General features: G+C 47.3%; 1 protein-coding gene across 9 annotated transcripts in view; it reads left to right on the top strand.

The window, feature by feature from the left end:
* SERPINA12 (serpin family A member 12) overlaps positions 1 to 27,631 on the top strand; it is a 65,887-nt gene extending 38,256 nt beyond the window's left edge. For 4 of the 9 annotated variants that reach the window (XM_029064877.2, XM_029064840.2, XM_039911986.1 and 1 more), the window contains 6 exons: positions 16,342 to 16,659; positions 17,272 to 17,445; positions 19,436 to 20,107; positions 22,657 to 22,927; positions 24,384 to 24,531; positions 27,363 to 27,631. In XM_029064877.2, coding sequence (XP_028920710.1) covers positions 19,453 to 20,107; positions 22,657 to 22,927; positions 24,384 to 24,531; positions 27,363 to 27,554 — 1,266 coding nt within the window. In that variant the 5' untranslated portion in view covers positions 16,342 to 16,659; positions 17,272 to 17,445; positions 19,436 to 19,452 and the 3' untranslated portion in view covers positions 27,555 to 27,631. Of the gene's footprint in view, positions 1 to 12,083; positions 12,136 to 16,341; positions 16,660 to 17,271; positions 17,446 to 19,435; positions 20,108 to 22,656; positions 22,928 to 24,383; positions 24,532 to 27,362 lie in introns of all 9 variants that reach the window. The other 5 variants (XM_029064849.2, XM_029064826.2, XM_039911970.1 and 2 more) reach the window with 3 other exon arrangements.
* The last annotated feature ends 308 nt before the right edge of the window (positions 27,632 to 27,939 follow it).

Genomic DNA, 27,939 nt, shown 5'->3' with positions numbered 1-27,939 from the left:
TTGGAAGTTCTTGAGTGGGGAGATGGACTGAATGTGTTTTTTGTTCTTTTGGGTTTTTTGTTCAGGAAAAGGATCTGTGCAGTCAATGACAAAGCAGATGTAATAGTCAAGGTGGGGTGGAAAAAGAGGTTGAATCAGCATGGAAGCAGTTGGGAGAGGAAAGAGTGGATTTTAACAATGTTGTGAACATAGAGCAAACAGCATTTGGTGAAAAACTGAGTTTTGGGTTGAATAATAATAATGGTATTTAAATGCTTAGTATGTGCCAACCTCTGTCGTCCCATGTGGGGCTCACAGTCTTTATCCCCATTTTACAGATGAGGGAATTGAGGCACAGAGAAGTTAAATGTCTTGCCTAAGATCACACAGGAGACAAGTGGCAGAGGTGGGATTAGAACCCACGTCCTCTGACTCCCAAGTCTGTACTCTTTATACTAAGCCATGCTGGCTCTAGGTTGAGAGATGAGTTGAGGGCAATGCTAAGCTTTAAGGGTTTGTGAGATAAGGAGGGTAGAGATATTATCTACAGTGATGGGAAAAGACATGGGGAGGACAGGGTTTAAGTGTTTGGATATGTTTGAGCTGTCAACAGGATGTCCTGAAGGCAGGAGGAAATGTCAGACTGTAATAATAATAATGATAATGATATTTATTAATCACTTCCTATATGTCAAACACTGTTCTAAGCACTGGGATAGATACAAGGTAATCAGGTTGTCCCACGTGGGGTTCACACTCTTAATCCCTATTTTACAAATGAAGTAACTGAGGCACAGACAAATTAAGCAGATTGCCCAAAGTCAAACATCAGACAAGTGGTGGAGGTGGGATTAGAACCCACGTCCTCTGACTTCCAAGCCCGTGCTCTTGCCATTAAGCCACGCTGCTTCTCAAGAGTGATCAGGCCTGGAGCTGTAGATTTGGGAATCATCTGCAGAGATGGTAATTAAAACCATGGAAGTAAATGAGTTCTCAAAGGGAATGGGTGTATATGGAGAATACAAAGGTACCCAAAACTGAACCTTGAGGGACCACCCCCCCTGCACACACACTGGGAGGGAGCAGAGAAGGAGCCTTACAAAGAGACTGAGAAGGAGCAGTCAGAGTTAGAACCAACAGAGGACAGCATCAGTGAAGCCAAGATTGGATAAGGTTTCAAGGAGAAGGTTATGATCTATAATGTTAAAGGCAACTGAGAGGTTTAGGAGGATTAGGATAGAGTAGAGGTCATGAGATTTGGGGAGAAGGTCGTTAGTTACCTTGGAGAGGCTTATTTCTGTGGAGTGAAGTGGACTGAAGCCAGATTGGAGGGGATCAAGGAGAAAATTAGAGAAGTGGAGACTGCAGGTAAAAATAACTCTCTGAAGAAGTTTAGAGAGGAACGGTACGAGAGAAGTGGGGCAATCAATAACTGGAGGGAGTTGTGGGGTCAAGGGGTTTTTCTGTTTTGTTTTTTATTTTCAGATAGGGATATGTAAACATGCTTGAAAACAATGGGGAAGAAGCCTTTGGAAAGTGATTGGTTAAAGATGACAGTCAAGGAGGGAAGAAGGAAAGGGATGAGTATTTTAATAAAGTATGAAGGGATGGAGTCAGAAGCATAGGTGGAGAGGGTAGATTTAGAGAGGGAGATGAGAGATCTCTTCTTGAGATACTGCAGGGAATTTGGGGAGAGTTGAAGAGGGTGGAAGAGGAGGGACTTGGAGAGGAGCAAGGGAGATTTTAGTGAGCTCACACCTGATGGTTTCAATTTAGTAGATGAAATATGTGGCCTGGCCATTATTCAGTAGAATTTATTGAGCACTTTGTGCAGAGCACTATACTAAGAGCTTGGGAGAGTATATTACAACAATAAACAGTCACATTCCCTGCCCACAACCAGCTTACAGTCTAGAGGTGGGGAGACAGACATCAATACAAATAAATGAAATTACAGATATGTACATGAGTGCTATGGGGCTGGGAGAGGGGACAAGCAAAGGGATCAAGTCAAGGAGATGAAGAAGGGAGTGGGAGTTGAGGAAAAGTAGGGATTAGTCTGGGAAGGCTCCTGGGAGGAGATGTCTTCAATAAGGCTCTGAAGGGGAGGAGAGTAATTTTTCTGTCGGATTATCGGATTTGGCATTCCAGGCCAGAGGCAGGAAGTGAGCTAGGGGTAGGCGGTGAGGCATTTGAGATCGAGGCACAGTGAGAAGGTTAGCACTAGAGGAGCGAAGTGTGTGGACTGGGTAGTGTAGAAGGAGAGAAGTGAGGTGAGGTAGGAGGGGGCAAGTTGGCGGAGTGCTTTAAAGTTAATTGTGAGGAGTTTTGTTTGATTCAGCGGTTGATGGGCAACCACTAGAGTTTTCTGAGGAGCGGAGTGACATGTCCCGAATGTTTTTGTAGAAAAATGATCTGGGCAGCAAAGAGAAGTATGGACTGGAGTGGGGAGAAACAGGAGGCTGGGAGGTCAGCAAGGAGGCTAATGCAGTAATCAAGGAAGGATAGAATGAGTTACTGTATTAATGAGGTAGCAGTCTGGAAGGTGAGGAAAGGGTGGATGTTGTGAAGATGGGACCAATGGGATTTAGCGATAGATTAAATATGTTGGTTGAATGACAGGGAGGAGTCAAGGATAATGCCAAGGATTACTTGTACCTACCCCAGCACTTAGAAAAGTGCTTGGCAGATAGTAAGCCCTTAAGTACCATAATTATTATTATTAATAATTATTATTATTATTTTTATCCCAAAAATACAATTTTCAAGATACAAATAATAAAATTATTTTATCTTGAAAATACAAGTTAGAGGAATTTAGTATTGGTCTTCCATCCTAGATTGTAAAATCCTTGGGAGTGGGGATTTTGCCTCCAAACTGTAATACATTCTCCCAAGCACTTGGTACAGTCTTCTGCTTGGAGCATGTGTTGAAATGCTTTAGTTGGACTGAAAACTGAGAGGGTTTGAAACTGCAACCTCACATCTCCAGGCAGCAGAAAGGTGCTTGGGATAATTTGGCAGAAAATGCTCTTCTTGTGGTTTTTCTATCGCTGCAAGATGACACACCAGGAACCAAATTTATCTACCTCTTGAGGCACAGGAGAATTGATTGGGGCTGAGTTGGCCCAGGTGGAGGGAAGCTGGCTGGTTAATCAATCTGGGCTCAAGGCCAGAGTAGACGGACGGTAGACTGTAGATATCAATCTGTTCTCCACAAGAGCCCCACTCCAGCCTCCTGCTTCCAAGTACCTAGGGGGACCCAGTCTTGCTGGCTCCTACCCAGGGCTGAAAAGCCAGAGGGTAGGGTGGCTTGGAGATTGTCTGGATCTTTCGCCTCAGGCTCCAATGGCACTTGAGCATCACTTTAGCTTCACAGGAGTGGATGTTTGAGGGTTAGACAGGTGATGGGATGAGAGCCTAAATGTCACCATCTGTGTTTAGGTTAACGGATTGGAAAATTTTACTAAATCTAGATTACGTTTTGAGGCACACTAGGCAAGTGTTAGCAGAATGGTGTAATGGATAGAGCCCTGGCCTGGGAGTCAGAAGGTCATGATTTCTAATTCTGGCTCTGCCACATGCCTACTGTGTGAACTTGGCCAAATCACTTCACTTCTCTATGCCTCAGTAACCTCATCTGTAAAATGGGGATCGAGACAGTGAAACCCATGTGGGACAGGGACTGTGTCCAACCAGATTATCCACCCAGCACTTAGTATAGTGCCTGGCACACAGTAAGTGCTTAACAAATACCATAATTATAATAATTATGTCAGCCACTGTACAAGGCACTGGGATAGATAAAAGTTAATCAGGTTAGACTTAGTCCATGTCCCACATGGGACTTAATCCCCATTTTACAGATGAGGTAACTGAGCCACAGAGAAGTTAAGCAATTTACTGGAGGTCACACAGCTGACAAATGGCAAAGCCAGGATTAGAACTCAGGCCCCTCTGAGTCCCAGGCCTCTTCTCTATCCACTAGACTAATCTTCTCTCCTTCCAGCCTCCTGAGTCTTGATGAAAAAGGGGAAAACTGTCATCTAAAAGAAGTGTGATTGATGTGAGGTGCTGGAAGGGCAGGTGCGGGATGCCACTGACAGAGACTTCTATGGCAATAGGTGGCCCAAGCTGTTGTTTGCACACACCCCTGCCATTGTGACAGGGATTTCCATTTGACAGGCTGCAGACTAGATGGTTTCCAAGATTAGATCCAGACACCGGCTAGCCTTGCACTGTGGCCCATTTAAGTTGGGTGTGGAGGAACATCACTGGGTTGGGACAGGTTGCCGCAGAGTTACCCTGATCTGGCTCGTCTCATGTGGTGAGGGCTGGGACAGGTTTCCGAGACTCATCAGGCTTTGACTCCGAAGTCGGTCAAATACTTTCTCTGAAAGAATGTGCACACAGTCATTCCCTTGGGCTTTATGACTGATGATTGCTGGTGGCATGGGATGGCCCAATCAGGACCACAGGGGCAGGTCTGCATCATCACAGTCAGTGTCGGCCATCTTTCGTGTCAACATCTTTTACCTTGTCGGGGCCTCAGGACAGCCCAGTGGTCACTTTGGTCAGGCTCGCCTCATGTGATGAGGGCCGGGATGGGTTTCCAAGACTTGTCAGGCTTTGTCTCTTCAAAGCTGATCAAATGCATACATCTGAAAGAATGTGCACACTGTCATCCCCTTGGGTTTTATGGGAACACAGAAGTCTTTTATTTGGAGCAGGAAAAATGGGGACACATGTACATACATACAACCAAGGACATCAGACAAGATCAATGCCTGTCCTTGGTCAAACAAATGGTTCATTTAGCCTAGGATTCTGTGGGTCTCCTAGGGCTGCAAGAAACTTGGAGGGACAATAATTGTTATCCTATGTGACATCCGTCAGATATAACATTGGACCATGTCCCAAGCACAGATGTTTACCCTCTAGCCTGACACTTCCCCTGGTGACAAATGTTGTAGCAAGTACAAAGCCAGCAGGGAACAGGGCCACCCAGGCTGACGAGTTTAGGAGAGACAGACTGGATGGAATGGAGAAGGTGGGAAGAAAGACCAAGGCCAATGAGGGACCCGTGGATGATGAGAAAATGCTGACAGCGAGGCAAGATAGGTAAAAGGCCCTAACTACTGGGTAAAGTCTCTGCAGGTGAGATACTATCTTTGACTCTAACCATGCTCTCCTAGGCACCTGTTGTGCTGCTCCAAGCACCTCTGACACACTGAGGATGAAAGAGTTTTGAATAAATGATCCTCCATCTTTCAACAGCCTTATAAATTTGGCTCAGTAGAAGTGTGGGGAGCCAGGAGATTGAACAGTCTCCATCGAAGCTTGTTGTGGGCAAGTAATGTGCCTGTTTGTTGTTGTGTTGTATTCTGCCAAGTGCTTAGTACAGTGCTCTGCACATAGTAAGTGCTCAAACAATACAATTGGATGACTGGTATGAGGCAGGGTTGCCTGTACCATCCAGTGGTCTGGAGAGACTTGGGAGAACTGCTGCCTTGGGCTCCTCTTTTTTACATCGGGCATCGTTGGGGCTCAACAAATAGACAAATGGACTCTCCATGGGAGACTGAACTATTGATCCATCTGGAAAGGATAAACTAATCAGCTAATTAGATTAGCTAAGCTCATCATGGGCAGGGAATGTCTGTTGTTGTTATATTGTACTCTCCCAAGCCCTTAGTATAATATTCTGCACACACTAAGTGCTCAATAAATATGAATGATTAAACACATTCTTTAATAATAGGACAGTGACGGTTGACCAAACAATGGTATTTGAGCATTTACTAAGTGCAGAGCACTGTTCTAAGCACTTAGGAGAGCACAATACAACAGAATTAGCAGATAGGTTCCTTGCCCAAAGTGAGCCTAAGTTTAGAGGGAAGACAGACCACAATATAAATAAGTAATTTATAATGACTTAAAGATATGTGTATATGTTCTGTGAGGTTGCGGATGGGGTGAATATCAAATGCCCAAAGGGAAAAGTGAGGGATGTAGAGGGAAAAGTGAGGCCTCAGTTTTTCTGATGTGACTTTCTGTAATCTCGGTTATCTCCTGACCAGGGATAGGGTCACAGAATCAGATCCCAATCCCTTTAGTAGGAGTCTATTGGTTGAGGGAGGAGATTGCCTGGAGCCAGCCCAGGCTCTGAAAGCTGTTCCCTCTAGAGGCCTGGCCTTGTCCGGACTGCCCGTCCCCAGGATTTGGCCAGAAGTGTCCCCTGCCCCAGCCTCTCCCAGAAGATGATGAGTAGGGGTGGTGGGGGGTGGAACAGGTAAAGGACAGTGAAACTTGAATTTCTTTTGTGGTTATCAATTCAGTGGGAATAAATGCCTTGGGAATAAATTTAATCATTTCAGGTGTGGTGGGGAGAAAAAAGACTTTTATAATTCTGTAGTTTGTAGTCAATGAAAGTACGCCCCATTTCTTGAAAAATCAATTGATTCCTTAGGTGAATGTAATATAAAATGAGAATAAAGTAGAGAAAGGATCTCTACATTATTCTCATTTATTCGATAAAAGTCTACATTTATTCGATAGACTTTTAGGAGGTAGGACCGAGAGAGAGAAAGAACATGTAAAATTAGAGCACCTACCTCTCTAAGAGATTCAGGAGGACAGGCAGGGAATGTATCTGTTTATTGTTATATCGTATTCTCCCAAGTGCTTAGTATTGTGCTCTGCCTCACCGTGAGCAGTCGATAAATATGATTAAATAAATGAATGAATGATGGCAAACTTCCTGAGAGTTGGAGGGTTTGGCTTGAATCCTTTTTTCCCCTTCTATGTCTATTGTGGTTTGTGTATGTGGCCAGGGATGGGTTTGGATGAGCCTCTAAATACAGAGAAAGAATACAAGTTTCAAAGGTTCCAGAACCAGATGCATCTGCCTCATGTTCTGGGGTCGACCACCACTGTCTGTGTCATGGGGGTCTTAGGTGTAGTAGGACACTCGGACGTGCCTGGTGGACAGTGAGTGTGAGAAGTTTCTCTCTGATTTGAAAAGTGGTGTTGGGCAACGCACAGACTATCAGAGTTGGCTCATTTCATCAGAGGGAAGAGAAGCAGAGTTCAAGGGACTATTGACCATGGAGCATTAAGGGAATATTGACCATTGGGCATCAGTTCTCAGAATGTTATAAAAAATACAGAGTGGGATCTCCAGGTGGGCTGAAAGAAAATAATTCCTGGCCTCTGACACAATGGATAGGCCGTGGAGCTATCGTGCCTTGTCGAAGGCCCCAAAATATAAGTCCTATACACCCCATCTCTCTACAGAAACGTTCAGGCCAAGTTTTCCTCACTCCTCAAGAAACTCCAGTGGTTGCCCAACCACCACCACATCAAACAAAAACTCCTCATCATTGGTTTTAAAGTACTCAATCACCTTGTCCCCTCCTTCCTCACCTCACTACTCTCCTACCTTATCATGACCCATGCACTTCAACCCTCTAATGCTAACCTTCTCACTGGACCTCTATCTCATCTATCTCACTGGCATCCTCTCGCCTACATGCTGGCTCTAGTCTGGACTACCCTCCCTCCTCAAATTCAACAGACAATTTACTCTCCCCACTATCATAGCCTTATTGAAGGCATATCTTCAAGAAGCCATCCATGACTAAGCCCTCCTTTCCTCTTCTCCCACTCCTTTCTGAGTCGTGCTGACCTGCTCCCTTTATTCATCCCCCATCCCTACCCGGCAACACTTATGTACATATCTGTAACTTATTTATATTAATGTCTGTCTTCTCCTCTAGACTGTATACTCACTGTTGGCAAGGAATGTGTCAGTTTATTGTTGTAACTACTCTCTCAAGCACTTAAATGCACAGTAAGTGCTCAAAAAATATGATTGAGTGAGTGAACCCCAAGATTCAAAGGTGAAACCTGGATGCTTGGTGCCCATCTCTGGGGGTGGGGGGAACGATCTGGGGCAGAAGTTGTAGAGAAAGTGATCCAGGGAATGGGGTGGGTCCAAGGAGACAGCCTAATGTCAGTTTGCTGTCATGAATGGGAATTGCTCATTCATTCATTCATTCATTCAATAGTATTTATTGAGCGCTTACTATGTGCAGAGCACTGTACTAAGCGCTTGGGCTGAACAAGTCGGCAACAGATAGAGACAGTCCCTGCCGTTTGACGGGCTTACGGTCTAATCGGGGGAGACGGACAGACGAGAACAATGGCACTAAACAGCGCCAAGGGGAAGAACATCTCGTAAAAACCGATGGCAACTAAATAGAATCGAGGCGATGTACAATTCATTAACAAAATAAATAGGGTAACGAAAATATATACAGTTGAGCGGACGAGTACAGTGCTGTGGGGATGGGAAGGGAGAGGTGGAGGAGCAGAGGGAAAAGGGGAAAATGAGGCTTTAGCTGCAGAGAGGTAAAGGGGGGATGGCAGAGGGAGTAGAGGGGGAAGAGGAGCTCAGTCTGGGAACGCCTCTTGGAGGAGGTGATTTTTAAGTAAGGTTTTGAAGAGGGAAAGAGAATCAGTTTGGCGGAGGTGAGGAGGGAGGGCGTTCCGGGACCGCGGGAGGACGTGACCCAGGGGTCGACGGCGGGATAGGCGAGACCGAGGCACGGCGAGGAGGTGGGCGGCGGAGGAGCGGAGCGTGCGGGGTGGGCGGTAGAAAGAGAGAAGGGAGGAGAGGTAGGAAGGGGCAAGGTGATGGAGAGCCTTGAAGCCTAGAGTGAGGAGTTTTTGTTTGGAGCGGAGGTCGATAGGCAACCACTGGAGTTGTTTAAGAAGGGGAGTGACATGCCCAGATCGTTTCTGCAGGAAGATGAGCCGGGCAGCGGAGTGAAGAATAGACCGGAGCGGGGCGAGAGAGGAGGAAGGGAGGTCAGAGAGAAGGCTGACACAGTAGTCTAGCCGGGATATAACGAGAGCCCGTAATAGTAAGGTAGCCGTTTGGGTGGAGAGGAAAGGGCGGATCTTGGCGATATTGTAGAGGTGAAACCGGCAGGTCTTGGTAACGGATAGGATGTGTGGGGTGAACGAGAGGGACGAGTCAAGGATGACACCGAGATTGCGGGCCTGCGGGACGGGAAGGATGGTCGTGCCATCCACGGTGATAGAGAAGTCTGGGAGAGGACCGGGTTTGGGAGGGAAGATGAGGAGCTCAGTCTTGCTCATGTTGAGTTTTAGGTGGCGGGCCGACATCCAGGTGGAGACGTCCCGGAGGCAGGAGGAGATGCGAGCCTGAAGGGAGGGGGAGAGGACAGGGGCGGAGATGTAGATCTGCGTGTCATCTGCGTAGAGATGGTAGTCAAAGCCGTGAGAGCGGATGAGTTCACCGAGGGAGTGAGTGTAAATGGAGAACGGAAGAGGGCCAAGAACTGACCCTTGAGGAACTCCAACAGTTAAAGGATGGGAGGGGGAGGAGGCTCCAGCGTAGGAGACCGAGAATGATCGGCCAGAGAGGTAAGAGGAGAACCAGGAGAGGACAGAGTCCGTGAAGCCAAAGTGAGATAAGGTATGGAGGAGGAGGGGATGGTCGACAGTGTCAAAGGCAGCAGAGAGGTCAAGGAGGATCAGAATGGAGTAGGAGCCATTGGATTTGGCAAGAAGGAGGTTGCTAATGACTGTGACTTATCACGGTATTTCCTGAGCACTTCCGGGGCGAGTCTGTAATGGTCAAATCTGATAATGGTCCCTGCTCCACATAGGATATGCTGTGTAAGTGGAGGTAAATTTGCCAGAGCAGGATGACAACAGGTCACAAATGACAACCAGCAATGTGTTAAATGGATGCTGAAGATGGTGTTGAGATGAGTAAAAGAACTTGAGGGAAGGTGGGCCAGCCAGACTCCCTGCAGCCAGCGGCCCCCCAAGATGGACCTCCATAGCTTGTCTGGAGTTCCAAAGGTCAGGAGGACAGGGACAGGGCTTCTGAGCATCATGGGGAGCACCTGGGAATCGTTCTGGTTTTTACAGGGTTTTCAGGTTATGGCCATCTTGGGCTCTGCCCAGTGCCTACTCTGCATAAATGAGAAAAACATAAGGTGGATTCTGACAATTAATTTGACCACATCAGGACTTGACAACGGAAGGGTGGGCTCATAGGGGAGTCGAGTTGGTCGAAGAGCTTTTTCTCAGTATTACTGCAACCATGAGATTGAATGAGGAGAGCAGGTTCCTGGGTGGCATGGGCAATCCAGATTAAGATATTAGGGGTCCTTCCACCTCCCTCCATTGAGAGCAAGAATAGCCCTCATAGAGAACAAGACCCTAGGGAGTCGGTGTGTAGAGAAGAATTTGGAGATTTTTCAAGTGTAGGCTGGATTTCCCCTTTCTCTTCACTCTTTCTCAATATAGGAAGAATTAGAATTAGAATCACTTGGGTCTCTTGGAGGTCCACATGAAACCAGGCATAGGAAGGGATACTTTCCCCAGTGCTGTCAGCAAGTGTTCTGTGGGTATTTGTCTGCCTGAAGGGCCCAATGAGTTGCCTGGAATCAGGCTGCCTTTGACAATGAGAAGACAATCCACCTTTCCACCCTTTTGTACTCCCTCTTGCTGAAACAATGGGCTCTAGTAAGAAATACATGCTTGTTAATGGGTTTAAAAGTGGGTGTGGAGAAGAGTAGTTTTGTGTAAATAGTAGATCTGATGGCTGAAGGTTAATGAGGCCTGGGTGGGAGGGAGAGGGAGGGAGGTGGCACCGGCCTTAATGTCCTTGCCAGTAGCCTGAAAAGGAAACTTCATAATGGGGCTGTGGGCAACAGTTTTGTTTTCAGCTGTGTGTAAGTAACCTGGGAAGGCTGTCTTTGTTGTTTCTGAAATCTGAGTTCTTTTAACTTCTCCTCTGAGAGTTCCACTCCACCCTGACATTGATCTGCGAGACTCAGAGAGAGTGCAGAGATGTGGGGCTGTTTCTGAGGAAAGCATTTAATCTCTCCACCCTGCCTGTGAGGGCCCCGCCTGGCCTCCTTAATCAACTCTCCCTTGGCCCCAATTGCACAATTAACCGGTTTTACCATGGTCTACTTGTTTATCCTCTTCATCTCTGGACCTGGAAATGCATATCCTGTTCCTTCTGAAGTGGCCTGAAGGGCACTGGGGGCCTTTCAGCTAGGCCCAGTTGAGACTCCAGAGGAACATGCTTCTGGCCTTATCCATGTAACCCCCTTAGAGTTTTGGGTCTGGATTCCCCGATTGTTGCAGGGGTGGGTTGGGGGTGTTTGAGAGAGACCAGTTTTGCTGCTGATCCCTTTTCCTCTCTTATGCTGGGGGAACTCCAGATGCCTGCTAAGGCTATCTTGTGTTCTAAGATAAAATCCTTGACTGAGAGAGAAGCCATTTTCCAGACTAGCAGCTCGGAAAGACTTTTCTTTTCTCTTTTTCAGTGGTGTTTGTTAAGCACTTACTATGTGCCAGACACTGTATTAAACTCTGGGGGTATATGCAAGCTAATCAAGTTGGACACAGTCCCTGTCCTACATGAGATTCAGTCTTAATCTCCATTTTGCAGATGAGGGAACTGAGGCACAGAGAAGTTAGGTGATTTGCCCAAGGTCACACAGCAGTCAAGTGGCAGAGTCGGGACCCAGATCCCTCTAGCTGCCTGCTAATCAAATCCAGGTCAGACAAACTTATCGCTATCAACTTTAAGGCATTTGAGCAGTTCCCTCCCTTCTACTTCAAGCTTGCCTATCTCCTGCCGTCACCTGGCCAGCACCTTTGACTCCTCTGATGTCAACCTGCTTGACTTACCTTGATCTTGATGGTCTCTTGCGACCAGCCCCTCGGACACGTCCTCCATCCCGCTTTGTGCCTGACAGGTGTCTGCTCTTCCCGTCTCCAGGGCCCTACGGAACTCACACCTCCTCCAGATACCTTCCTGCTCTATTATCCTTCCCTCCCCCATCAGCCCTGCCCCAGTCTGTCTCCCTGACTAGACTGTCAGCTCCTTGAGGACAAGGATCACATCTGTTGTCACAGTGGTATTCTCCCAAGAGTTTAAGCGAGATGCATCACACCCAGTGTTTTCTATCGATATTGATAGATTGGGAGCTCTAGCTCTTCAGATGCCCATTCCCCTCTTTCCCTCATCTTCTCCCACCTCTCCACAGGGCTGGTTGTACTTTGCAGGAGAGAGTCCCAAAGTGGCCCAGCCCTACCAAGGTGAGTGGCGAATGTTGAGCTGTGGGCTTCGGGAGGGCCTTAGATCACTGGGTGACTTACGTCAGTCTCTTGGTGGATGGGCATGTTCTGGGTGGGGAGGGAGGATTTCCATCCTGAAAGGGATCTGCTCCTGTAGAGGTACTCTTCGGTCAGCTTGACCCTCTCCACCATCAGGAGGTGTCAGGGACTGTTGGGGTCAAGGGACCAGACCCTTGAAGAAGTGGCTGGAGGGAGTATGAAGAGTGGCTGGAGGGAGTAGAGGTCAGCCTGCTGGGTGAGTGGGTGATCTGAAATGCTTTATGATCCTTTTGTTCCTTTGAGACAACTCAGCCCGAGAGCGGGGTGGGAGGACTGAAGTCCCTTTGAGGTAGGCACAACAGTTTTGGGGGGGGGGGGTGCAAGGGACCCCCAAGAGATGCCAGTGTTCACCCAGGCTGCAGACTGACCCAGAAGTGAGAAGGTTTGGTCTGTTTTTGCATTTTGGGATGGGCTGTCAGTTGTCCTTTGATTCGGACTGCCCCCAGTCATGCCCACTTCATTTTCTCTTGATGGTTTTGCTGTTCGAGAGACCAACTCCTGCCTCAAAACATTGGCACTTGACGGGGGACCGTTCACAAGGGCTGCCTGGCTGAGGGTCCCCTGACCCCAGGTGGGCCTGGAGAATGGGGCCCTGAACTCTTCACTGAGGAATGGTCATTCCATTCCTGAGAGACTTGCCTGAGGTCAACCGAGCCAGCTGGGATCACAGCCTCATGTTTTTGAGAGAGAATAGGATTGGGGATCTCATGAGGGAAGGAGTCCTTCAAACATCCCAAGGTGAGACCTCGAAGTCTCCTTGTGAGGCCACTGCCTCCCGTGGCTAGGTAGCTCCTTCATCTGTGTTGTTTGGTGCTTAGGCAGTCACGATGATAACCATAGTAAGCGTGAAGCGCTTACTGTGTGCTACTCACCGGGATGGATAGGATGTGATCACCTCGGATAAGTGGTCAGGTGGCGGGAAGACAGGCACCAGATCCCCATTTTGCAGGTGGGGAAACCAAGGCCTGGAGAGGTCGAGTGAGACACAGATCCGGGATCAGAATCCAGGTTTTCTGAACTTCATCCCTCCATTCCCCCCATCCTCCAGCCCCATGCTCTATCTGCTAGACCAAGCTGCCTGAGAAACCCACTAGACTATGGGTGTCTCCATTGGATTCTTAACTCTTCCAGGTCAGGACAAGAGCCTCTATTCAATCTTCAACTTCCTACAATGGAGTTGCAATATGGTTTAATAGCCTAAAATTAAGATTTCCAAATAGTACAGTGAAATTACATGTTTAGTGTATTTAAAATGGAATTTAAGATATTACTCCAACTACAAGGCTTTGGTAATTTTTCCATTCTCAAAATCAAGAATCCTCATTATAATTGAAGTTAAAGGAATTACCAAGTAATATTGATTTTTCTCTAGCTCTTTCCAACATAATAATAATAATAAAAGGTACTTAAGTGCTAAGTGCCAAGGAATGTTCTAAATCTTGGGGTAGATACAAGTTAATCAGGGTGAAGACAATCCCTGGCCCTCATGGGGCTCACACTCTTTTCCCCATTTTACAGAGCAGATAACCAAGGCACAGAGAAGTTAAGTGACTTGCCTCAGATCACACAGCAGTCATGTGGCTAAGGAGGGATTAGAACTGAGGTCCTTCTGAATCCCAGGCCTGTGCTATATCCACTGTGCCATGCTGCTTCTATTTCTATACTTCTAGATTGTAAACTCACTGTGGTTAGGGAGTTTACCAACTCTGTTTTATTATACAATCCCAAGCACTTAGAAGAGTGCTCTGTATCCCAGTAAGCACTCAGTAAATACAGTTGATTAGTGCTTCTTGGTAGATGCCTGTGACAGAGTGACTGATGAACTCCAGAGGATCATTTGAGCTCAGATACTTTGTAGCTTAATAAAACAGTGTGGCCTAGTGGATAGAACACAAGTCTGGAAGTCAGAGGACTTTAATCTCTGCTCTGCCATTTGTCTGCTGTGTCCACTTTTCTGTACCTCAGTTACTTCATCTGTAAAATGGGGATTAAGGCTATGAGCCACATGTGGGATATGGACAGAGTCCAACCTAATTAGTTTATGTGTCTACCCCAGTGCTTAGTACAGTCCCTGGCATATAGTAAGCACTTAACAAATGTCCTTTTTTTAAAAAAAAAAATGTCAGCCCTGTTCATTTAGAAGATTGCCATTCCCTTACAGGAAGTACAGAGGGAAGATAGAAGCTTTGACTGCAGTCCCAATCATTATCATCAGGATGTAGCAAACACCTGTGGTGTGTAAAAGGCTACAACAGACCCTGAGGGACTTTGTAAAGTCGAAAGTCAGATGTTTGCCACTGGACAGCCAGCTTCCAGAGGAGGGTGATTGTGTCTACCTCTTCTTGTATCATGTTCTCCCAAGGGCTGAAAACCTGTATTTTGCAAGTGGTGAGCTCTCAGACGACCAATTTGATGATACTCTCCGTGAGGGCAGGAGTTCAGTCCACCTCAGAGGAAAACAAATGTAAGGGACAGACTTGGATTAGCACATACAAGGCCAAATATGAAAAATGATAATATAAATATCAATCGCATTTATTGAGTGCTTACTATGTGCAGAGCAGTGTACTAAGTGCTAATATGAATCACAAATACAGAATTGGGAGAGGTACATTGGTTCCTCAGGGTAAGGTGGTTCAGAATGTATGTGAGCAAGTTGTTGAGCACAGCGTGGTTGCTGACGATGGGTAGAAAATGGCTGCCTTGGACCCTCTGGGCCTGACACAGTAAGTGCTTAAAAAATACCACAATTATTACCTCTGTACCCACTCTTTCTCTCCCCCTTCCCACACTCCTCTCTCTACCTGCCTTCTTTCCCACACCCCAGTTCAAGACTCATGAGTGTGAGGTGGCGAAAAGTGGCTTAAGGATGGAATAGCTAAAATGGGATGAGGTGGCTTTTAATAGGTTAATGGAGGATGTAAAGACTGACAAAACTGAGACCAAACAAAATCCCCAACCTATATCTCTGATAGACTTTTGTCTGTCCTTCAGTTTCCTTGGCAGCTCAGTCTGTGCAAATGGATCCCCATCCCCTGGGTTGACTGGGGGGTGGGGAGGGCAGAGGGGAGTCAACCAATTGTTTCCCTGGCCAGAGCGATGGCAGTTACACTTTGTGCCCAGCACGCACCCCTCCAGCTGAGACGCTGTAATGGGGTTGTGGCCCAGGTGATCTAAATAATAATAATAATGGCAATTGCTAAATACTTACTATGTGCCAAGCACTGTTCTAAGCTCTGGGGGGGGGGATACAAGGTTGTCCCACATGGGGCTCACAGTCTTAATCCTAGATGAGGTAACTGAGGCACAGAGAAGTGAAATGACTTGCCCAAACTCACACAGCTGACAAGTGGCAGAGCGGGGATTAGAACCCATGACCTCTGACTCTCAAACCTATGCTCTTTCCACTGAGCCACGCTGCTTCCCTAAATCTAAATCTAAAGAGATTTCCCTGGAGTCCCTGCCTTGCTTTCTCCCACATTGAGGTGATGTTTGGCCCATAACCTGGCTGGCAACCCCTGTACGTGGCTGAGAGAGAGAATATCTAAATTTGCCTAGGGTAGACCAGTGTCTGGAACCAGCCTGATGTTGGCACAGGCTGGACCATGTAGAATGGTCCAGAGACACTGAAGTCAGCAAGGGTAGCTAACAGAGGGATTCGGAGATTTTCAGAACTCCTGGCCCAGTCTCCTTCGTTCCGTTGCTGCCCTGGGAGATGTCAAGAAGATTGCCTGAGTTCAGGCCGCTGGAGGCAGTTTGGGTGGAAAGAGGGGAGGCCATACACCAGTGCTGGCTTTTCGTTTCTCATGAGGGAGTGGATTGGTTGGTCTTGGGGTATCAGGTGAGGAGAATGAAGTCTAGGTTTGGTGGCCACCTGTGAGAATTGCAGACTGCGGCCATTTGACACGGGGGTCGGATGACCTCGGTGCGGCTCTGTCTGGTTTGGGAGCCCATACCCACAGTGGCTAACTGTCTCGATCTCTCCATGTCTCTGTGTCCTCAGCTGTCATCGCAGCAAGGAATTTTCTCGGTCAGGAATTTTGAGGTGCGGCTGAGGTGTGTTGCACTTGGGTCAGTCGCACCTCACCCTATCATTACAGCAGCGTCTGTGTCTGTTCTGGCTTTCAGTCTTTCATCACAGACCAGCTTTTGGACTATCAGATCACCAGGACCTACTGTCGTCAGGAGCCACAGTCTTTCCGGCGCTCTTCGGCAATCGTGGGCTCTGTGCCTAATGGGAGGTGAGGAGGGTCGGCCGCTTCCCTGGCTTGCGTGAATATACGGCATTGGTTGTCTTCTGGCTGGTGTACCTTCAGACACGCTGGACCTAGTTGGAGTCTGGAAGAACCTCATCTTACCAAGCTGACCAGTCTCTTACTGAGCACGCCCACCGTATCCCTCAGAGGGGCTTCTCTGAGGCACAACCGGCTTCAGTCACCAAAGCAGGTAAGATCAAAGTCGCTGTGCCCTCCCACCTGGATCCAGGCTTGGACAAAGAGGGATGGATGCCCTCTTGTTGTGGGGCATGAAAAAAATCCAGCTCAGGCAGCTATCAGTAAGCGCTCAAATACGATTGATTGAATGAATGAAACACTTTTAGTGGGCAGGAGAACATGAGGGTTAAGTTTTTTTTTGAAATATGATGGGCTTGGGGAATATTGGGGAAGTCTTGTTCAAAGTGGGCGAATGTGGCAAATACTTTACCTGGCCCATTGTATTTGACAAAACATCGGTGGCTTCCTATTCAGTGCACCACAGCTGGGCTTAGTTGATGAATAAGTTATTACAGATGGCATGATCTAGAATCCTCAGGCAAGACCATTCTCCAAAGGTGTGTGCTCCCCAAAACCTGCTAATGGGTGACAGTTTCTTTAAAAATAATGATAATAATGATAACATTTCTTTAACACATTATGTCAAGCACTGCTCTAAGTGCTGAGGTAGACACAAGATTATCTGTTTGGACACAGTCTCTGTCCCATGTGGGGCTCACAGTTTAAGGAGAAGGGAGACCCAGCAGGTATTGACACTGTTTAACGTGCCTGTCTCTCCCATCAGATCATGCCTTCTCCTCCTATTGTCAGTTAGCAAACTATGGGGGTGGTGTGTGGTGCTCAATAAATACCGATGATGACGTGACCCTCCCGGGACTGCATGTTGTACTGCTTTCGTACTCTCCTGAGCATCCGCTACCATACTCTGCATGCGGTAGGTGCTCGGGAAATACCAATGGTGAGTACTTGTAGATAGACCTGTATGTTAATCTCTTTAAGTATCAGAAAAAATTCCTTTTATGATTTAGAGAGTTGGCCCCAGGGGGATTTAATAATTATGGAGGTATTTGTTGAGTGCTTACTATGTGTCATTCACTTTACAAAGTGCTGGGGAACGTACAAAATAATCAGATCCTACATGGGGCTCAGTCTAAGTAGGAGAAAGAACATACAATTAAACCCCATTTTGTAGATGAGGGAACTGGGGTACAGAAAGGTGCCCAAGGCCACACAGCAGACAAGTAGCAGAGCCAGAATTAGAACCCAAAGAAACAGCATGGCCTAGTGGATAGAGTGTGACTGTGGGTGAGTCACTGAACTTCTCTGTGGTTCAGTTACCTCATTTGTAAAATGGGGATTAACTGTGAGCCTCACGTGGGACAACCTCATTACCCTGTATCTGCCCCAGCGCTTAGAACAGTGCTCGGCACATAGTAAGCGCTTAACAAATACCAACATTATTATTATTATTATTATTATTATTATTATCATGAGCCTGGAATTCAGATAGACCTGGGTTCTAATCTCACCTCTGTCACTTGTCTGCTATGTAACCTTGAGCAAATTACTTTACTTCTCTGTGCCTCAGTTACCTTGTCTGTAAAAAATGGAATAATACTGTGAGACCCATGTGAGACATGGACTGTGTCCAACCTGATTAACTTATGTCTACCCTAGCGCTTAGTACATTGCCTGGCACATAATAAGTGCTGAAAAAATACCATTAAAAAAATAGTAGATCTTCTGACTCCCGGGCCTATGCTCTTTGATATTTTGCACTCGTGGACACTGGTTTTTGCCTCCTCTGCACTACCAGCACTAGTTGGGTAGTGCATGGTTCCATCCCATGTGCAGTTCATGGCCTAAGGGGGAAAGAAGGGTCAGGTATCTGATCCCCATCGTACAGATGAGGGAACAGGACCAGAGAGTTAAAGGGACTCATCTGAGGTCACGTGACGGGCAGAAGAGCTGAGATCAGGACCCAGGTCTCCCGTGCTTGAGACCTCCAGGTCTCACCATTCCTTCCTCAAAAACCGGCCTGTGATGACCATCCATCAGACCAGTCTCTGCCTCTGCCTCGTGAGCCTTCTCTGGGTGGCCCATCTTTCCTGGTGCCCACTGATTACCCTCACTCCACGAGTCTCTCCCCTCAGTAGGGATTGGAGCCATGAATCTCTGCCTTGGAGAGATTTTCTATTTTCTTCCGCAATCCCAGATGCAGTCCCCCATTCTGGATCTTATTCCACACTGGCCCAAGGGTGGGATATGAGGGGAGGAGCTGAGGTGAGAGAAATGGGGTCAGACCTGGTAGCAGCTCATAAAGGTGAGGTGTGGCTGGCCCCGGCCCCTATCTTCCCATCCATGTTCATCCACCCTGAGACTGCCCAGCCATGGGATCCCTTCCCTTCGGGGAGGTGTCAGATGCCCTCTGGTGACTGTGCCAACTGCCTCCAGCTGGGCATTGGCCAACAACAATTATCCTCCTGGCCCCCACTTTGGCTAGCGGCACCCTGGTCTTCATCTCCTGGGTGCCCGGGACCTCCTCCATGAAGGGTCTTGAGGTGTAGGCAGACATCTCTCCTGAGAGACCCATGTCCCCAAGGAGGGACAAATTCATTTCCGAGGTGGTTTCCTGGGACCCTGTTTTCTCATCATCCTCCATGCTGGGTTCTATTTGACTCTGCTGGCTTTCCTCCCTGCCACTGTGCTGCTCTAACCCCAGTGGCATGGAGTTCTGTGCCACAATCTAAAATGCTCATCCATCAACACCCACCCTGGGCATCCTATCAGCTCTGTCCTTAAAATCTTAGCAGTCTCAGCTTCAGCTTGGAGGGGAGGGGGGAGCTTCAGATGATCCCCGTATACCAGGAAGCCAAGTCTGTCCTATTTGTTTTCAGACAACAGGGGTAAAGTTTCTGTCCCTCACTAGGGTTCCTTTTTGCCAACAGGAGGATCCACTGGGAAGATGAAATCTGCTCCCTGGACACACCTGCTTTTGACCTTGTTCCTCTTAGAGGAAGGTTGCTGTCAGCAGCTTGCACCTCCCACTGGGAATCTCAGAGAAGGAAGCCGGGCCATCAGTCCTCCTGGGAGAGATCTTGGAGGGGGAAAACGAGCAAGCATCCAACTGGTACCCCACAACTCGGCATTTGCATTCGATCTGTTTAGAAAGGTGGCGTCCTGCAGTTCTGGTGAGAACATCTTCTTCTCTCCACTGAGCATCTCCACCGCCTTTGCTATGTTATCCCTGGGAGCCCGAGATGCTACCCTGACTGAGCTATTTAAGGGCTTAGACTTTGCCAAATTGCCAGTGGAGGAAGTCCACGCGGGGTTCCGGTACCTCATCCACACACTGGGCCAGCTCAATCGCAATCTCCGGCTAAACGTGGGGAATGTTCTGTTCGTAGAGGAGCAGATGAGACCTCTTCAGTATTTCCTGAGGGATATCAGGTACTGGTATGCAGCAGAGGCCATCCCCACTAACTTCCATGATCCTCTAGCAGCCCGCGATCAGATCAATGGGTATGTTGATCAGAAGACCCAAGGGAAAATCCCGGATCTAATTGGGAACCTTGATTCGGAATCGGCACTGGTTCTCGCCAGCTACATTTTTTTTCAAGGTAAGACTTGTGTTGGATCCTGATGCACAGAGCAGAGATGCTCACTGTCTGGGCGTGAGGTGCCGAGATCTCCTGTGTCCATCTGGGATGGTCCCCTTAATGGTGGGGTTTGCACCTACTGGCTTTCTTGTTCACCCAGCTCTGCCTGGGGTGTATGTGGTTCAGTCAGCATGAATGGAAAGGCAATTCCTCTGACTCCGAGCTCAGAGAAGCATGACATCAGTCATCTTGCCATGTCTTCAACTGAAGGTGGAGAGGAACATTGGTCCAACCCCTCAGACAGAGAGGCTTTATTTTGACGTGGGAAATTGTGTCCCTGGATTCAGGGTTTTCACGACAACTCTCCGGGGAAATGCAGTTGTGTGAGGTTTTTCAAAGAGCTCGACTGTCTTGACAGTGGTCGTTCCCCAATCTCTGCTTTGGAGTATAAAAATTCCATTGCAAATTGAGATTAATCCTTGAATAATAATTATGGTACTTGTTAAGCACTTACTATGTGCCAAGCACTGGTCTGAGTCCTGAGATAAATATAAATTAATCAGATTGTTCACAGTCCCTATCCCTCTTGGGACTCATACTCTTAATTCCCATTTTACAGATGAGGTAAATGAGGCACAGTGAAGTGACTTGCCAAGGTCACACAGCAGACACATGGCAGAGCTGCGATTAGAACCCAAGTCTTTCTGACTCCCAGGCTGATGCTCTATCCAGTAAGCCATGATTAGAAATTGTTTTATATACAAATGGAGTGATTAGGATAATCCATTTGAACAGAGTGAACTTAAGTATTAAATTTCTATTTCTGAGCTTTTTGTCTTGTCCTCGTGACTCCATTAAGAGTTTGGTTGAATTGAAATGCTTTAAGAGGCCATCATAATGAAGAATGAGCTAAGCCTGATAAGAGTGGTGTGGATCTGGGGTGCGGTGGGGAAGAACAGAGCGGGAATCCTGCAGGTTTACTTTCTCTTTTTCCCTGAAACTGTTTCATGACCTGAAGACTTTTGGCAGGAGAGGAGGATGGCCTAGTAAAAAGAGGAGGCCACCTAAATCTGTCTCCTTTGTGTGTGCCAAAAAGACACTGGTAACCTCAGTCGAGTCACGGAATATCTGTTGATTGATCTATAGTATGGTTAGTGGGATCCATCTAGCAACTGGGTAGAGTAGCAAACAGCTACCTGATATTCTGAGACCACAGGAGAGTCCCATGAAAGATGAGGTGCCTGCTTTTGAGGACCTTATGCAATAATGTTTTTAATTAAATTGAGACCCTGTTACTCAAATCTGCCCTTTCCTCTCCATCCCAATGCTGCCACGTTAATCCAAGAATTTATCCTATCCCGCCTTGATTACTCTATCAGTCTCCTTGCTGACCTCCCTGTCTCCTGACTCTCCCCACTCCAGTATACACTTCCCTCTGTTGCCTGGGAACGTTCAGTTGATGTTTCCTCATTCCTCAAGAACCTCCAGTGGTTGCCCACACACACCAAACATAAACTTCTTACCATCGGCTTTAAAGCCCTCAATCTTCTTGCCCCTTCCTACCTCTCCTCACTGTTTTGTTACTACTATCCACCCCCCACACTTTGCTCCTCACTTTAGCTCGATCTTGTCTAACTCACCGCTGACCACTTGCCCATATCCCTCCTGGAATCCCCTCCCTCTTCATATCCGACAAACAATTACTCTCCCCAGCTTTAAAGCACATCTCCTTCAAGAGGTCTTCCTGACTAAGCCCTCAATTCCTCTTCTCCTACTCCCTCTGTGTCATCCTTGCACTTGGATTTTGCAAAATTTATTCACCACTACCAGCACGTCAAGCACTCATAACATATCTGTAATTCACTTATATTAATGTCTATCTCACCCTCCAGACTGTAAGCTCACTGTGGGCAGGGAATGTGTCTACCAACTCATATATTGTACTCTCCCAAGCGTTTAGTACAGAGCATCGCACTCAAAAAACGCTTAATAAATATGATTGGTTTCTACAACTGATTGGGTGTGGAAAGGGATTATGAATAATTTATACTTGTAATACTGTCCCTGTGATAACCCCTACTACCTTTCCCCCTCAGCAAAATATTTTGCATAGAATTAATAGAGAGGAATGCACTTTGAGCACTTGGGGCTTGGGAAGAATCTAGCATGCTTTAGTAAGATTCTCTTTTTATCACCAAAGGCAGAGAGGATCTACTGGACAATGGTTCTTCAGTGTGGTTTATAGGTGCTCTATGCTAAGCATAGTACCCAACACCAGGGTAGGTACGAGATGAGTAGCTGGGACATTCAAAGTTTGGGAAGGCAGGGGCGGGGATGGGGAATGTGTTTAAATTCCACTTCGTGGTGAGCCCTCTCCTTCCAGAGAGCACTCGACTCCATAAAATACAACTGTTGGGAGAGGAGGAGGATGTTTCCTTTTGGGAAAAAGTCAGTGACTCGGAGAGATTGGGCACAATTCTCCCCAGTGGCACTTCTCCCTCATGAATTCTCTGCTCGTGGGGTCACCTCATCATCCCTGGGAACTGCTATCCTTTTTCTTCTCTCCACAGCCCAGTGGGAGAAGAAATTTGACCCAAGGCAGACTCAGGAAGATGACTTTTTTCTGACAGAAGACAAGTCGATTAAAGTTCCCATGATGTATCGAGGAGGTATGTACAGATACGGCTATGATGACCAGCTCTCCTGCACCATCCTGGAGATGCCTTACAAGGGGAATGCTACGGGACTCTTCATTCTTCCCGACGAGAGGAACCTGGAGAGGGTGGAGGCTGAGCTGCAGAAAGACACAGTGGCCAGATGGAAAAAATTAATAACCAGAAGGTAATTCCCTTGCACCACATCTCGGGTTGGAATGGAGCTAGGTCACGGGTCAGGGAGTGGAGGCAGAGATAAAGTGATTTAATTTCCAGAAGATGTTGGTGCCGATGGTTTTTTTTTTTTTCCCCTTGCCGCTGTTGTTGATGCATGGGCAAGACAGAGCTGTCACTTGGCAGGGGTAAGTTGGTCAGCCCGTGCCTGATGGTGCCCAGCCCCCACACTGATGGATAAAGGGAGGGTGTCACATTATAAAGAGCAAGTGTACAGTGTCAAGAGCCAGGAGAGAGAGAGATAAAAGGCATCAATTTTTTCATCACCCTTACTTCTTCCCTAACCGAAACTCCCTGCACAAGCAGTGTCCGAAAACATACCTCAGGCATGTGGTAATTTTATAACTGTAGAATTGTCACAAGTGCTAAAGGATTTGAGTCAGGATGGCCATATCATGCAACTTGACGTGCCATCTCATCACTTTGGGATAGTTCCAGAGTTAAGTTTGACTCAATCCATGATCCTCCTGGAGCCAGATTGTCATGATGTCTCCAAGGGCCCTGGTTGTTGTCAGCTGGAAGAGTCCTCTCCACCACTTGAGATGAAGGATCTGCCCTCCAAAGGGAGATCTGCATTTCATCGTGGATATGGGTCTCAGGACTTCATTATTCTTCGGAGATGGGACTGTTTTGGTCATAAGTGGCAGGCATGAAGACCCAACACGGAAATATGTCTCTGGATTGAGAGACTGCTCCCATTCATTTGCCCAGACAAGTAAATTACAGCTTATACCTCAAGGCCTGGTATGGAGCCCTGCCCTCTGGTGAGCACCAGATGAATATTTTGGACTGATCAACTGAGCTGCCCTAAATGAGTCCCTTAGAAGGATGTCACACAGTTTTCACGGTGGGGTTCAGACTGGGTTTTGAAGTAAGGATTCAGGCAGTTTCAATGATTGGGAAGAAAAAGATGGGTTTTTGAAGCGGGGAAAGATCAGGAGCAAGTACAGGTGGTTAAACGGAGGGAGACGTTTCTCATGATTGGTGGTGAGTTTTGGGAAGGATGATCTGAGAAGGGGAAATCTTGAGTTGTGAGTTGCCAGAGTAGATAGAGTTAAATAGTGTGGGCAGCATTATCTGTCAGGTGAAAAGCCGAGTAACAGAAAAAGATTGAGAGCATTAATAGTTGAACTAAGAATTCTGTTTGCGGCAATGCTTTTCCTTTTCTTCAGGCATCTGTCAGAGAGTTTGGGATTAGAGTTCTTGTCATTCTCTCCCTCTGACATTCTCTTCCACCTCCCCCGATCTCTGGTTCACAAGGTCCTTGCTCCCTGGAACTGTCCAGGATGTGTTCTGGACAACAGGCCTCTCCCCAGCTTCCACCCCAAAGCACCTGTCGCATCGTCCTCCTTGCCCGGAATTTCCATCGGCAAGATGGAGATGAGTGTCTATTCCTTTTTACTTGACAGATCTATTGATGTGTCCCTCCCAAAGTTCTCTATTTCGGGCACCTATGACCTGAAACCTCTCCTCTACAAGATGGGCATCATGAAAGTATTCACGGAGTATGGAGAACTCTCCAAAATTGCTGCCCAGCACAGCCTAAAATTGACGAAGGTATGTGCGCGTAGACACGTGGCTGTCTTTGTTTTTCCTCCTGCGGTTTCAGGTGGATGTCATAGGACTTTAGGATCTACCGTAGGGTTTGATGGTCATGTTCGAAACATCATGACTGGTTACTATGCTTGAGTGCCGAGTAGGCTTAGAGAGGTAACTGTTATTGGATTTATTGGGGAACCTCTCACTGGCTATGAGGGTGTGATGAGGATAATTGGAATGCCATCCACAAAAGGGACAGTGATTATAGCCCACCAGTCATGAGAGAGACGTTTGGCATCTCCTTCTGATTCAGAATGTTGGGAGGCATTTAAATATCTGCCCCAAGACTTCAGCCCATTCTACTGGCAGACTTTGACCCATCTTCTAGACTGTGAGCCCATTGTTGGGTAGAGATTGTCTCTATCTGTTGCCAAATTGTACTTTCCAAGCACTTAGTACAGTGCTCTGCATACAGTAAGCACTCACTAAATACAATTGAATGAATCTGTTGCGGTGGCTGTGCCAGGAAAGAAACATCCAGGAAAGCAGAAAGGAGGATGTACAATATAAACTGGGAGACCATGGGGGAATTCGGAAGGGAGCCCGGCAAGGCAATGCTATGGTTGTGGGATATGAGAAGAAAGGTGGTGGACACCAGCCGGGGAGTATCACCATGGCTGATGGAAACTTGCAGCGATTCCATGGGATATTTTCTGAAAGGAGCTCCTTGTGAAAAAGTTTTTTTCACAACTCTAGTGACGCGGGAGGTCCTTCCTGAGGAGTTTCATTTTCTCTGAATGCAGATGAACAATCAGATCCTGACATAAGACACTGTGTTGAGGCTGCTTCTTCCCACTCCTGCTCTCCATCCCTATGGCGTGGGAGTGATAAGAGTCAGAGTCCAAGTGGGTTTTGTAGCTTCTGTCATCTTCACTCCTGAGAGTGAGTGGGGTCTTCCCTCCATGGATCTTAGGGGCATGGCATGATCCCAGAGAGAGGGACAGAGGGAGGCCCTAGCCACATCATGCCCAGGGAATAAAAATCCCCAGTCATTGGGGAAACAGGATAATAATGATGGTATTTATTAAGCGCTTACTATGTGCAAACCACTGTTCTAAGTTCTGGGCACTGGGATAATTGGAGTCTGGTCCACAGTCAAGCTCAAAACAAGATTTCTCACCTATATGTTTGCTTTAGATACAGTACACCCGGCCCATGGCCTTCACATGGGCATATTCTGGACAGATGTCTCTACTGACTGTTAAGTGGCCAGTGGTGCCTATTGGCAATTCCGGGCCTGCAGGATCAGAAAAGATAATGCCACCATTTGAAGGCAGTTACCTCCCTGAAAACCTCTGATTATGGCACTAATTGCAAATAGGCAAAAGTTTTTTTTCCACATTTAGAAGTATGCACTCCTCTGTAGGATGCTATATTTCTACATGGTGAACATGTCAGATTCCAGTGTTTGAAGCAAAGATCGAGGTGATTTCTGAGGAAGTGTGATTTTTTTTCACCTGTCAAGGCAACCTTATAGTTGGTGGATGATTTTTGTCAAGGGAGAGATTCATAAAGGCAGGTTCTATCCCTAACCCACGTAGGTGCAGAATGAGAAGGATGGAGCTGGGGAAAAACTCCAAATCACAGCCTGCTTTATGGATCTGGTCCCACTGTCGTCTCTGGGTAGGCCCAATGGGGCCTTGAGTCAGAGAGTTCTGCCCACGTGGATGGCCATCCTGGGCTCCTTGGGAGATCAGGTCACTGTCACTCTGCCTCCTCTTTCCTCTGGTGGCTCAAAGAGATAAGAGGCCAAGTTGTTTCATGTCTTCCATGACATGTCATAAACCTATTTTTCACTCCACAAAGCCAGCGTGACGTAGTGGACAGAGCACAGGCCTGGGAATCAGAAGGTCATGGGCTTTAATCCCAGCTTCACCACTTGTCTGCTGTGTGACTTTGGACAAATTACTTTACATCTCTGTGCCTCAGTTAACTCATCGGTAAAATGGGGATTGAGACTGTGAGCCCCACGTGGGACAGGGACTGTGTCCAACCCAACCTCCTTGTATCTACCCCAGTGCTTAGTACAATGCCTGGCATATAGTAGGTGTTTAACTGATACCATCATTATTACTATTACTATTATTAGTATTACCTGGGAGATGGGTCCTGCCCCACACTATGTTGGCAGGTTATGTCCTGCTCCTGCCGTGTGTGGTAGGTATATGGTGCCCAGAACATTGTGATTGTTTGCTCCTGTCCCTTCTCCCTAAATGCCCAAATGACTCCCAGTGGCTGTCACCAACCGAAGACTCTTGTCTTCACCTATAGCCCTGCCCTGCCTTCGGGACCCTTATGATCCAGTGCACCGAGACCACTTGAAATCTGACAGTCTTCTGACTTTTTTCAAAGCATCGTTCCAATCTGCTCTGAAGGCGGTCACCTCCTTACTTTAGACTAGAAGAGATCAGGTGTGGAGGAATAGAGAGATTCATCCAAGGTTGAGGCCCAACCACCCAGTCCTTCAGTCCCTTCTCTGGGTCCCTTTCAAGGAGATCACTCCACCCCTCCCAGTGAGGTTCAAGGTCTGGAGAATTCACTTAGCCACCATTAGCTGGGTCAGTATCAACTGTGCCTTTCGAGCATACAGTGGGTGCAGCTCACTGTCCCCACTGTTTGGGAAATCCTTCAAAGAATAGAGCCCTCAAATTTCTGTTCGGGGGTGAGGGTGAGGAGGTTGCAGGGAGGGGTTTGTGTGTTTGTGTGTGTTTTTACATTTGAATGGTTTGGGGCCAAGCCAAGTCACCTTCCAGAGACCGACTGAATGTTTGCTCTCCCCCCACCCCCAGGCCGTGCACAAGGCCGTGTTGAAGATTGATGAGAAGGGCACAGAAGGGGCGGCAGGCAGCAGTGTGGAGGCCATGCCGATGATAATGCCCTCCCTAGTGAAGTTCAACCAGCCCTTTCTGGTGATAATCACAGATGACTTTACCGACAGCATCCTCTTCTTGGGAAAGGTAGCCAACCCAGCGGGAAAATAGTGACTCCGACTTCCCTCCAACTGCCTGCAGGTTCTAAATGTTGCTATAGAATAAAGAACAGTCGTGATCTGCTGAAATTTGTTTGTGTTTGTTTTTCTCTTAAACACACCTGTCCAGGGAGTAATATATTCCATTTTGGCTCCTCTATATGTGACATGGATCAATTGCTCACTATCAAGTACCCGGAAGCTGCGGTGACACCTTTTAAAGGCTGTATCTTTGCTTTTCCTTATTGTTGGTCTTTTCCTTGAAAGGTGATGAATCTGCAATCTAACCTGTTATTGGCAAGCATACATTTTAGGTTGGAGCACTTAACCAGATCGATGTTTCTTTCAGTGAAGGAAGGTGATATCCTGATTCTCACCCTCCTTCATGGCGGGGTGGG

The sequence above is a fragment of the Ornithorhynchus anatinus genome, chromosome 1 (assembly GCF_004115215.2).
Source record: "Ornithorhynchus anatinus isolate Pmale09 chromosome 1, mOrnAna1.pri.v4, whole genome shotgun sequence".
Lineage (NCBI taxonomy): Eukaryota > Metazoa > Chordata > Mammalia > Monotremata > Ornithorhynchidae > Ornithorhynchus > Ornithorhynchus anatinus.
The sequence above is the reverse complement of the archived record's forward strand: the minus strand, read 5'-3'. Positions and strand labels throughout refer to the sequence as shown.